Source organism: Zonotrichia leucophrys, chromosome 1 (assembly GCF_028769735.1).
Source record: "Zonotrichia leucophrys gambelii isolate GWCS_2022_RI chromosome 1, RI_Zleu_2.0, whole genome shotgun sequence".
NCBI lineage: Eukaryota > Metazoa > Chordata > Aves > Passeriformes > Passerellidae > Zonotrichia > Zonotrichia leucophrys.
Window position 1 is genome coordinate 74275651 of NC_088169.1, and position 13461 is coordinate 74289111.

The 13461-nt window shown below is 42.3% G+C and overlaps 1 protein-coding gene across 1 annotated transcript in view; it reads right to left on the reverse strand.

Annotated features, from left to right (window-relative positions):
* Positions 1-11248, reverse strand: part of CUL5 (cullin 5) — a 31792-nt gene extending 20544 nt beyond the window's left edge. Inside the window, exons 1-3 of the mRNA XM_064718117.1 lie at positions 10889-11248; positions 3340-3449; positions 934-1033 (exon numbers count right to left, since the gene is read on the reverse strand). Of these exons, the coding sequence (XP_064574187.1) occupies positions 934-1033; positions 3340-3449; positions 10889-10912 (234 nt within the window). The 5' untranslated portion in view covers positions 10913-11248. The remainder of the gene's footprint in view (positions 1-933; positions 1034-3339; positions 3450-10888) is intronic.
* Positions 11249-13461: the final 2213 nt, after the last annotated feature.

Consider the following 13461-nt stretch of genomic DNA (forward strand, 5'->3'; position numbering starts at 1 on the left):
ACAGATAGTTAACATCTATATTTTATTAAATCCTGAAAACTTAACTACATTGTACACTGGCTATCATAATGCCAAAAATAAAACCTGTCTATCAAATAACAGCCAACACAAACCACATCAAAAGGCCTCAGCTCAGCATAGCATTTATGCATATAAGCAGGTAAGCTGTGGAACTTAAAAAACAACATTTATATGCCTGGTTTTAACAAGGCCTCTATAAAAAACTATCTTCCTTGAAGGGAAGCCTTAGTGGTGTAAATCACTTCACTTAAACGATAAAATGAAAGTTTACAGAATTTTTCTAAACCACTGTCATAGGATACTTTAGAATTTTCTTTCATTTCACAACTCCCTCTTTTAAATTCCTCATAGCAAAAGATGTCTTCTGTAGTATGTGTTACAAACACAAGAACTTCCTTTGAGTCTATTGACAGTGCCACTCATTTGGAGGGAAGCCCATAAAACTGGACAGCTGAGCTTGCTGAGTGGATAGCACAGATATTTGTGGTACACTGTACATATGGCTTCTTTTAAAGCCATCTATGAACATGTCAAAATAGCACTGAAGCTATATAAACATTTTTTTTCTGACAGTAACTTATGAAAAATTCTGCCTTTAGAAGTTTTCAAGTAGAAGAAAATTCCATAAGTACTGTTGGATAAACAAAAATAATGCTGTGTTTTGGTTTTTTTTTTAATATACCATAAAAATCACTGCCCATCCCAGCTTCAAGCACTGTGAGAAAACAATGAGCCAGGCAAACGCTCAAGGCTCTTCTTTTTGTCAGTAGAAATTTGCAGGGTAATTACAATCTCCAGGACATCACAAAATTTCCAACAAAAAAGCAATGCATTTAGATCCAACAAAAGTCAGAATTATTTGGCTATTTTTCTAACAATGTGAATAAAAGTTATAAAACATTAATAACTTACTGCTTGTGCCTGTTTAATAAAATCAAGGATGTCTTCCTTCAGAGCTTGATGGATTTTTGCTGGACCTTTATCATCCCACAAACACACTGCATGTACATCTCTAGAAAACAATTTATCCACCTTTTAGTAACAGCTACTCAAAATTTAATGCTGTAATGTATGAGGCTTTAACAGTCATGATTTCAGCACGTCTAAGAAATTGATACACTTATTACCTGCTGTTGTTGAACAACACATAACTAGATCCCAGTGAGGTATGGGAGAAAGTATGTTTGGGGAAGAGACTGAAGCTTTAAGAGAAGTCCTGGAAGCAAGTAACTGCAACCTATCTAGCAGAACACTATGGTCAAGGAGACGTGTAAGACAATTCTGTTTTCAGTACCTATTCAATAATCCATATTAAATTAAGGACAATTTTTAAAGCTTTTCTTTGACAAAGACAGACATCACTTGCCAGTAACAGCATTACTACTCAGCCCATGCTACTCTAAAATGCTATCATTAACATGCAGCCTTCCCTGACAGTTTCGCAATCCAAGCGCTACAAATCCTACAAAGGCAATAGAGCGTCCTCGTGAGAAATCTGAACCCTGAGGGATCAGGTGATTTAAAAGACGATTCAATTAGTTTAAAAAGATCCCTCAAAACATTTCATGGCAGTGGTAGCATTTTCAAGTGAAACACTACTGGAGAAAAGTTACTAAACAGCACTGCAAAGCAAAATTCTGAATTTTAATTGTCATTCAAATGAAATTTTTCCTACCTTACAGCTCAGCAAGTGTATCTTAACTCCAATTCTTTCCATACTGAAGACTAAATAAAGCAAGTTACACTCCTAACCATATGTCATACATAACATGGCTCAGCAAGCCTTTTTTTGACTCATTACCATCCCCTGGTTCTTCTTCCACCTTTCAGTAACAAGGCCACATCTCTGCAGAAAAGCATCCCTATAGTCTAAAGCTATTACTTTGTTCCTATTAAATCAATACACTTGTTTCAATACAAAAGCAGCTTTTTTAGTTTAACCAAAAAGACAAAACTCACAAGTTGCTTTGACACAGATTAAAGGTGCTGGGCCAAGGTTTCAGAGGTCTAACTCAACTGGTGAGACTTACACAACATTCACAGGCAGAAAAGGTGTTACTGTATTTAGAATGTCATTGTTTCCTGACAGCGGTGAAAAAAAAGCAGTACCGGATAATTATACTCACAGGGCATGTAGAAGACACCTACAGATTTTGCATTTTTATTAAGAAGCTTAACAAAGAACACTGCCCAAAAATATACATCTAGGGAAGTGGGATCCTTTACCTCAATAGCTTTAATTTAGCCATGAAGTTACTTAAGTTCTATTCAATAACTCAGCTACAAGAAAAAACCAGTAAATATGAAGTTTTCATTCCAATGCAGAATTACTGAACTACTTATTAAAAATTAAAGCAATGACTCAGAACTGAATTTTTACCTTAACTATACCATGTCGGGCAACTACTACAGCAGAGGCATTGTAAGATATTAAAATCCACCACATGTTAGATCACCTTTCCTCTTGGCTGGCAGAAAGATGTGACAGGTGCATTAAACTGGGTGTTAAAAAGTCATGACATTGTCCCCGTCAAAAAGAGCAATAAAGACAGAGTGCCACAAGACTGCATTTGAAAAAGAACCTACTATTTTGACAGATTTTAAAAAGCAAAAGAATAGTCCGCAGATTTGAATTACGACTACATTAGAGGGCAAATAACTCCATTGAGACAAAGATTATTTTAGATATACTTTTGATGTTTCTTTTGTAACTCACTTCCATATCATGTTTTCAAAAATCACACAAAAAAATTATCACCTAAGCTTCTGGAAAAGCAGCTTCTTGCTTTTTGGAAGGAAGAAAATGGCAGGGTTTATAGAAAGCACATTAATACCAACATTGTCTGAAAAGTCTTATATTTCATTCTTAGGGTAAGAAAGTATTCAAATTAATCTGTTAATTCAAGTTAAACTGCACCACCCTGTTACTTCAGTTATTTTAGAAGAAAGCCATTCAAATCAGAATAATGTAACATTCAGCAAACTGCCTTTAAATTAATTTACTTACACAGCAGTAAACATTTTCTCTCTAATTCTAACAAGAAGTTTGTGGGCAGGTACAAAACTTGTTTACAGAAGTCAAAAGCACTGCTTTTCTTTCTCCACCCTATTAGCAAAGACCTGAATCCCAGCAAAGCTCAACTTCTGCACACTTTAGAGTGATGTTGGCACACTTGCCCTTTAATAAAACTTAAACTAGTATTTTTGTTCTGTGTTTCCAAACAATTTGTGTCACATAAGTTCTGTGTGTATCAGGAGTAGCTCAGTAACTGTACTTCTGTCACGCAGAAGGATGCAAGATACAGAACAATTACTTACGAAAACAGATCGAACCATTGCTGTTTGGTGACCGACTCCTGACGAAGAAGTTTCAGAACGATCGGGCGCATGAAATCCCATTTGTCTTCAAACTGAAGTGAACCTTTATTCTAAAAGAAACAACAAAAAGTAATGTTAATAAACCAGTGTCTTACTTTGTCTTTAAGGATTGCAGTTTATACAGTTAACATAAAAATATTTTCTCAGGTGTTCCTCATAAGCCAGCACTTAAGCTACACTACCACAGCTGAACAACACTTTTCACAATAAGTATTATTTTAAGAAGTGACAGAGCTATTATTTGGTTCAAAGAAACTGCCAATTTCTTCATTTAATCACTGCATTAGCTACAAGCAACGTTCTAGCAAGCATTCTTCAGCTGTTATTGGAGTTATGCACAGACAACACGGATGGTATTTGGGGCAGCTTCACTGTTCCAACCAAGATAGCTGCGATGGAAGTCAGGCGGGCGGTTGCAAACCTGTCTCGAGTAAATTCCCCTGAGCAGAATGGCAGCCAGGAGTCAGGAATGGTATTGTGGGTGCTACCACGTACCTTTTTTCTCTCACTGTGCAACTGGCATCAGCAGCAAAGAGGGAGGAAGGAAGCAGAGTAACGCAGGAGCTGCTGCATCGCAGACTCCCTTCCTGTGGGTTAACTGGCCACAAGACCAAGACTACCAGTGGTGTAGATAAAAATTATTTACTCCATGATGAAAATTCTAATCCCAGGTGGACTTTCCAAACTTATGATACAAATTAAGAGGAAAAGTAAAGAAATGAAGCGTTCCCATATAATTCTGATTATTCTGAAAAATCTCACCACAGTATCCAGGCTAACTTCCATTATTTAAAAAAGCCAAACAACACAACAACTTTGAGAGAAAAACAGCAGTTCTACCACAAATGTTGTGATTCTCTTTGCTTAAAGCTCCACATTCTAAAAAGAGAAACCTGCAATTAAAAGAATACACTGATTGAGAGTTCTGTGGCAGAAAGACTACTGCTTCAGTTATCTGCAGGGCTACGTTCCAGTGCACTGTTTATTTCTGAACAGATCATTGTCTTGGCTAGAAATACTACATTTGACACAATTCACTTCAAATAGAGCAACTAACACAGTCTAACTGCTTTAAATTCTCATAAGTGCACTGTTCTGCAACTAACATCTCTTCAGATAAACAAGTACAAGCAGCACACCATGTTCCCTCAATCACCTCCCTCTGATTACTTTCTACATGGAAATTTACAATTAAATCTGTTATTTAGCATTCAGAATAAGCAGAGTTTGGCAGCCATATCCGCTGGTGTCCTCAAGTAACAATACCTCATCTTCAAGGTATAAAGATGCAACAGGCACAACAATAACTATTTTTACAGCCACAGCATCTGAAGGCCTCACAGCATTGTGGTAGGTACTGAACACAGCTTTCATGGAATCAGCCCCTGTTGATAAAGTCTATAAATCTTTCAACATAAAAAATAAAAAATTGTTTGCCTATTCAGAGACAGTTTTACCTATTCTTTCCCAGTGCAAAAAAAGAAAATTTGAATGCATCATCTTTGAAAATCATCAACTAAATGCTTCCCCTATATAGAACCAGCTTTACTATTATTTCCTAATGTTTGATGCATTGCTCTAATCTTTGCTAGTCCTCTGAAATTTGTTAGCTTCTACTTGCAGATACTTCTGTTCTAAGTCCCTCTTGGAATGATAATGAACATAAAATATCAGCTACTGAACATTTAGAAGTTCCAGAAAAGGCATTATAAAAAAAGTAAAAGCAACTTCCTTACAAGTTTTCCTTTTGAATGAAACATCAGAGAAGACCCCTTAAGTTTTTGGAACAGATAAAAAAATCTGTTCTGCAATTATTGAGAAGTGCAATTCTGCCCTTCATCAAAATCAGCTGAAGATAAAACCTGAATGCTCTATCTTTGTGAATAAGATTAGTTTCACTGTAAAACATGGGGAGAAGGAAGACTGCAAACACAACCGTTTATAATGATTTAGACTGCAATTACCTACTTAATCCTAAAAAGCACAAATAAAATTCAACTTCAGTTGTAAAAAAATCCTGTGTCCACTTGTAACCAACATCTGCCTACTTAAAAAGAACTCCTCAACTAAAGCTTATCCTGAAATCCCATTAGAGAAGTGTAGAACTTTGTTTCCTATACATAGGAGCAAATTTTTTCCACATTTCCTCCTTTATTCTTTAATTAAGCAGAAGATGAAATAAAATTGATGGATGAAAAATCCTACTCAACTATTCTTTAAGTTCAATAAACAATTCACAGAAATACAAGATAAGCTGAGTTGGAACAATTCACAGAAATATAGGATAAGCTGAGTTGGACCATCAAAGTCCAACTCCTGCTCCTGTATAGGACCATCCTCAAGAGTCACACCATGTGCCAGAGAACACAGTCCTAGTGCTTCTTGAACTCTGTCAGGCTGGTGCTGTGACCATTCCCTGAGGAGCCTGTTCCAGTGACCAAACACCCTCTGGGTGAAGAACCTTTTCCTGATATCCAACCTAAACCTTCCCTAACACAACTTCAGGCCATTCCCTCAGGTCCTGTACTGGTCACCACAGAGCAGAGATCAGTGCCTGCCCCTCCTTTTCCCCTCACACAGAAGCTGCAGACTGCAATGACATCTGCCCTCAGTCTCCTCCAAGCTGAACACATCCAGTGACCTCAGCCACTCCTCACATGGTTTCCCCTCAAGGCCTTTTCTCCACCCTTGTTGCCCTCCTTTGGACACTCTCCCATAGTTCAATGTCTTTTTTATGTTGTGGCACCCAGAACTGCCCCCAGCACTGGAGGTGAGGCTGCCCCAGAGCAGAGCAGAGCAGGACAATCCCCTCCCTTGCCCAGCTGGCCATGCTGTGCCTGATGCCCCCAGGACAGGGCTGGCCCTCCTGGCTGCCAGGGCACTGCTGGCTCATGTCCAGCTTGGCACAGACCAGGACCCCCAGGTCCCTTTGTGTGGCACTGCGCTCCAGTGTCTCATTCCCCAGTCTGCCCGTACATCCAGGGCTGCCCCATCCCAGGTGCAGAATCCAGAACCTTCCCTTCCTGATCTTCATCTGGTTGGTGACTGCCCAGCCCTCTCATTTGTCCAGGTCACTCTGCATGGCCTCCCTGCCTTCAAAGCAGTCAGCAGCTCTTCCCAGTTTTGCATTATCTGGGAACTTCTTCAGTGTCGCTTCCAGCCCTGTGTCCAAGTGATTTATGAAGATGTTGAAGAGCACAGAGCCTAAGATGGAGCCCCATGGAACCCTACTTATGACAGGTCTCCAGTCTGACATCACCAAACTCCCTACAATGAACCAGTTGCTCACCCATCACAGGATGTGTTTATCCAGCTGTGGGCTGGACCTTTTTTCAAGAAGGATGCTCTGAGAGACAGTATGGAAAGCTTTACTGAAATCAAGAAAGATTACATAAACATCATTTAGGTAGATTTAGGCTTCCATGACATTACAATTTTATACAGTAACTACAGGAAGAAAGGGTGCATTAAATACCACCTATTGTGTGGTATTCCCATTCATTAATTCCATCTCTGTTAGTGCACGACAGAAAACAGATTTTATAGTATAAGAGGAGGTCCAACAGTGGCAATTCGAAGTTGTTACCAAAGTCACACATGCAATTTCCGAGCACTATTTCCTGAGCAATTCTTCTTTCCTTCTTTGCTTCCAACCACAGTTCCAAAGGAAAGGTAAACAGAACAGTGAGGCATACCTTTGATGAAATAAAATTACTCCACTTATCAAATCTTCTCTGAAAACACAGACTACAGTTGATAGCCACACCCTGGCTAAGTAGCCATTCTAGTTGTTAAATTTCAATGCTTCGAAAGACATCTCCACTTATGAAATATTTTGTTTTAAAATTCACTTCAGTAAATTTGTTCATAAAGATGTAAAGTTCCATTTTAACACTAAACTTTACTTGAAATACATACTACTTTACACGCTATACTTTTCCCTGTTCTTCACTTCTATGCATAAGTACTTTAACATTACAGATATAACAAGGCAAAGCAATACACCAAGACCTTCATGCTACTCTCCCTCTGAACCTCAGAATGTCTCTGTGGAACCCTCTATGCTGTGTAGTCTCTTTACTTCAGACCACACAGAAATTCAGCCCTGGTCTCTGCCAGATGCTCTACAGTACTGTAGAAAAGAAGTGTTCTCTAGGTCTTACTGTACGTCTGATCTACATCTGAGTAACATCTTCACCTTTAGAACTTCACTGTTTTTAGACAGTATTTATACTAAAGCCAGCTCACAGAAGGATGAAGTAGGAAATATGATGTCCTAGATGGAAACAAGCACTGTCAGATTAATATCCGCTACAAGTAGCTCTAAAAATCAGTGTAATGCTTGTAGCAAGTTTCTGCTCAAAGCAGAAAAGTAGCCACAGGAAAAGCTTTTGTATGTAACCAACTAGCGTGCAACACTCCCTAGCTTCTTAAGGATATCCTAAATGGAAACAGCCAGGAAGAAACAGACAAAATACAGACTGGAAACATGTACTTCAAGTCAAAAAATTCAGAAACTTCAAATGTGTTTCTAGTTGTCAGTGACAGTTGAAACTGATGCAAGGATAAACAGTGATCCTCATTTCATTTAAGCCCAGGGAAAAACCGGTGCTTCCTTTGCTGCTTCTTTCCTAGTATCAGGCTCATGCTGGAGTTCCTCTTGCAAGGATAGACTCCTGCATTTGCTGGCAGCTCCAGTAAGGCCCTACAGTAGTGTCAAGATCTGCCAGCATGGATACAGCTACAGGTTTCCTTTGTGCTACAATAAGCTGACGTGCTTTCTGCTCCACAAACTGCAGAAAAACTCAAGTCTCTTCATGTCACACGGGTGAATTGGTTTAGACTGTATCATCACTGCAAAGAGGACAAGTTACAAGTCCCACAGGGCCCCTGAAACCAAGTACCCCTTTATAGAAGTGTCACACATGTGTTGAGACAAAAAACTCTAGGGGACTCTGCTGGAAGTGCCTTGGTCACCTACCCGAAAGCCACTGCCTCAACGAGGGAGAGCAGCTCTGCTACAGGTAGGGCAGGCACCAGCAGAGCCTGAAATGGCTCTTACTAAGTACTGCAGCATTTCCACCACATTACAGCTTGTTCTGTCTCACCACGATTCAACAGGACTGGTCATTCTAATTTTGCATTTAAAGGAGGCTCTCCAAGGATATGCCTCTCACTAAAAAAAAAAAAGAATTTACAATTTGGAAAATTAAGCACTAGTGGAGTTTAAATGATGCCCTCTAAAATTATGACAGCCAGTCAGATTTGGATTCAGCTAGATCTGTTAATAGAATCAGAAAGGAATATTTCACTTCATTGTCTCAACTATGCAGAAAGCTGGACCAGGATGGAGGAAAACAAAAGAAAACACTCATGTCCTGCTCATGCTGGCAAAACTAAGGCCTGTCTATACCCAACCTAGATTTGATTATGCAGGCTTATTTGGAAAAGATATGGAAAAAACTTATAGATATTAACACCTCTCCTTTCTTATCCTGGGACTTATACTGTGCCCAGACATTGCTTTTTTTTTCCCCCTTAAAGATGAAAGCAGAAGTGAGCCGGACAGACTTAGATGGCACAAGGCACTGCCAGGCAACACTGACCTGGAATCAACAGTTTGCTCCTCGGAGAGCACTCTGATGAGTGGAACTGGGGAGCAAAGGACCTTAGCCAGTTCTAGTTCTCACACTGGTTAATCTTGCCATCATAAACAAAGTCAAATCACTGTGTAATTTTTCCTTCTGTAATGTGGGAATCATACTTTGTTATACTCACTAATTAGTAAGCTATATGCTTAATAACACTTTGAGTGACCAGAAATGCCTATTTTAGAAGATATATCTCTGCAGCATTTTTCCTAAAACACACTGTGCATATATATTTTATTGTCAATATAAAATACTGATGATTTAAAGGTCAATGGCAAAAACATGACTAGTTAACACAAAGACTTCAGTTTGGCAGGAGCCATCTCACCAAGTCAAGGCCTCTGTTTTTACTACTTACTGCTCTTTCAAAATAGCTGAAGCAGAATGCTGACAAATCTTACAGGTCTATGTTTCTCCTATCTGCTGTGGGCTATCCCACCACGTGTATCATCAGAGCACGCGCTGGACTTCCGAGAAATCCTCAAATGTACAGAAAAGAGATGGTCTAAAACATTACCAAGTGGATAAAACTGTCTGAGCCCTGCTCTGAACACATGCATTTCCACGAAAAGGACATTTCTTCTCAGGAGATATTATTTTTTTTGCCTGTGTTCTTGGGTTCCTCAATTTTAGATTTTTAAGTATTTTGAAGTATTATCTGCCTAAATATCTAAGAACCACTAACAGGCATAAAAATATACAGGAATTAATTAAAATTCATTTCAATTTCAAGGAAGATTTTTTTAAACATATCTTTTTAAAATAGAGATTTTTCTGAATATGAGGAAGAAACAAGGCAATAAATTACTTCTCATTTCTTCACACTGAATGTCTCAGAGTAATAAATAAAACCAGCAGATTCAGGCTAGAGCTATACATCCAAATTAGGTCAGGTTAATAAAACGCAAGCAACACTTCTTCAGGACCACAATGAACTATAATACATAGTGCTGAACACATGTTTATGCCTATATTTATATATATCTTCAATTGTCAATTCCTCAAGTTAAGCAGACAGCCTGCCCTAGGCCTGTCTTAGCACTGTAGCTAACTGGTGTTTTAGAAGCACTTACTGGAGGCATTCATAACAGTGGTTTCAAGTAGGCCCATCTTCCCTGTGTTAGCACGGCCTCAAAGGCCACACAGAGTCTTCTCCTCACATACATACCACAAAGATCAGGACAGGCAGTCCTGAGCTCAAACACTGCACTGTCCCACTGAAATCTTCCGTTCCAACCTGCGGCAGCTTGGGGTGACTGACATCTGCCATCAAACGTCGGGAAAGTGCTTGAAAACATATGACTACAAAAGCAAAGCTGCTTAACGTAAGCGAAAGGCCTCCGGGAGTTTTCCTTTGCAGGAAAACTGCAGTTAACAAAAAAACTGAAACACGGCAGCCACCCCAATAACGGCACCTGCCCTCAGCGAAGACATTTTCCAACTCTTTGTTTAACTTAAAACTCATTTGCCGTACACCCGGATTTTCTTAAATAAACAAAGAGAAGACACCGAGCCCTGTCTATCCGCACGACGCAACGCTGTTTCCCAACGGGGCGTGTTTGGGAAGGGAGAGCCGGGGGCAGGGAGCGCGGTGCTGGCAGCAGCAGCAGCAGGAGCCGCCGGCGGGGCCGGGCCGGGCCGGGCCGAGGCCGGCAGCCCAAGGCCGCTCACCTGCGGGGAGGCCCCGGGAGCGGCAACTCCGGCCAGCGGCACCCGCGGCCCGACCCCCCGCCCTGCCCCCGTCCCCGCCGCCCTGCCCGGTCCGGCCACCCGCAGGGCCGCCCGGCCCCGCCGCCTCCCCCCTCGTCCCGCAGGACCCGGCCGGGCTCCGCTCTCACCTTTAAGAGATTAGACGTCGCCATGATCCCCACTGCGGGGCCTCCCCGGCCGGCAGCGGCGGCTTCTCTGCTCGAGCTCGGTTCGGCTCCCACCGGCCGCTGCCGCTTTACATGGCCCCGGGCCGCTCGCCCGCCCGGCCGGACCCGCGGCGGCGGCGGCAGCAGCAGCAGCGGCGGCGGCAGCGGCCTCAGCGTTAGGCTTCCCTGTCCCGCGGCGAGGCTCGGGCAGCTCGGCAGCGCTGGGACCGGCCGGGTGCTCCGCACGCAGCCGCCCCTCAGAGCCTCATGGCGGCGTCCGCCCGGGCGGCGCTCGGCAGCCGCGGCTCCATGGAAGGGGCCGGGCCCACATGATGCAGCGCCGGGAGCGGCCCCGCCGCCCAGCGCGGCTGCGGGCCCCGCCTGCAGCGCCCCCTGCCGGCCCGCCGCCCGCGCCGCCCGGCCGCGGCGCCACTGCCCTCACGGCCCCGCGGGACGGGGCTCGGCGCCGAGTACGGGGTGCTGTGGTTTGTAAGCGCAGAAATAACTTGACTTCCAACTAACTAACTAGGTATCTAACTGACTAGCTGTGTAACTAACTAACTAGCTATGTAACTAACTAACTAGCTACCCCCGGCCCGTGCCGCCGTGCTGTTCCCGCGGGTGCTGCAGCACCGCCCCCCGCGCTCCCGGCCGGAGGGAGCGGAGAGCGCCGCGGGCACAGCCCCGCACGGCCACCCGCACTCAGCCGTGTGCTGCGAGCCAAGCCGCTGCCCGACACCCAATCTTCGGCTAAGCCATCACGCTTCGTGCCAGTTATCACAAGAGTTCTATTTACAGAATCTGTAAGTGTGTAAGCGTCTGTAGGCAGAGTGTCAGGAGGACACCCAGTGGTGCCCAGCAATCGGGACACGAGGCAATGGGCACAGAAGTTCCACCTGAACAAAAGGAAGAACTTCTCTGCTGTGAGGGTGATCTAGCACTGGAACAGATTGCCCAGAGGACTTGTGGAGTCTCCTCACTGGAGAATTCAAGAGCTGTCTGGACACAATCCTCTGCTCTAGGATGGCCCTGCTTGAGCAGTGAGGTTGGGCCAGATGACCCCCTGTGGTCCTTTCCAATCTGTGACTGACTGATTCTGACTCATTCTGTGACTCTGTGATCACAGCATCTTCAGGGTTGGAAGGGACACGCAAGGTTCATCCAAGTCCAATACAAGGGAATATTCAGTAGGAAAAGTTTGCATTTAGGCACCTTTTGAGAAGGATTTGGAAAATTTCAGGGTTTCTTTATATATTTATGTAAAACAGAATCTCACTTTTCTCTTAAAACATTTAGCCTTTGCCTAAAAATTTATCTTGAAGGAAATGTCACCAATGTTTCTGCACAGGCTTGGAGCCCTGAGAGCTGGTGCTTCCTGTTCAACCTGGCCTGCCCTGAGTCATTAGCATGGACAGCCACACCGCTGGCCACCAGGGATGGCAGCCCTCCCTTTGCCTTTCCTAGGCCACAGGATTTGAAGATAAATTCATATTGGAGAGGATAGGGACCCTGAAGTTAAAGAAAAGCTGTAAAAAATATTTAAGAAATGTGTATACTGTTGTGGAAGTTTTGATAATGCTGACCAAATGTGACCTGCAGCCTTAGTAAATGAATAAATTATGATAGTCATATTAAGGCCTTCTTTTAACTGAGAAGTGGAAACAAGGTGTTGAATAATGTCCTATTCTGACAAGGTTTCCAGCTTCCAAATGCTCCAATTTATGATTTTTTTCTTTGCTTTGTTATTATATGTTGTATACTATCAATATTTCAGTATATGGTATTTATTGCACATATAATGAACTCAGTTACACAGTTCTGCATATAATATATAATTATGCAATGTAGATCTCATTGTATTATGCACTTTCTATTGCACATATATTCTACAACAGTGTTGAAGTTAGGAGGTCTCCAGCAGGGGCAGTAAAATGTGTACATTGTGCATTTGTGCTTCAGCCTCTCCACTGCCCATTCTGTGTATTACGTTACAGGTGTGTAAGTACCAGAGAAGCTGAGATACAGGTAAATATTCTACAGAATGTGACACGGAGACAGCCATTTCTATGAGCCACTATTCTGTGAACTGATTAATTCTTTCTTGCCCATACCCTTTAAAAATGTGAGCATTTTCAATTATTTTATATTTTTTGTTCTTTTCATTTTCATCTGTTTCTTTTTTAACATATGTTTGCTATTAATGCCACAATTCAGTGATGTTTATAAACTGCTTTTGATACATAGAGCCAGAAGGTGAACTGCTGTAGAGAGCTTCATCTCAGGTCCCTTTGATGCAAAGCTTAGACAACAGCACAAATCATTAGAATGCTGTAGAAGCTGCAAATTTTGCTTAATCAGCATTGAAGCTAAATGAAGTTGGGCAGTGTTTTAAAATGCTATGTTTGAAAATGATGGCTTTCTCTGTATTTGCACTTTTCATCCAATCTTTCAACCAAATGTTGCCAGAAGAATGTGGGAGTACACAGGATGCAGGAGCACCAGAGTACTTTTCATGGTCTGGTCTTTTCTAAGTCCCCTGGGGCACCTGGTAGACG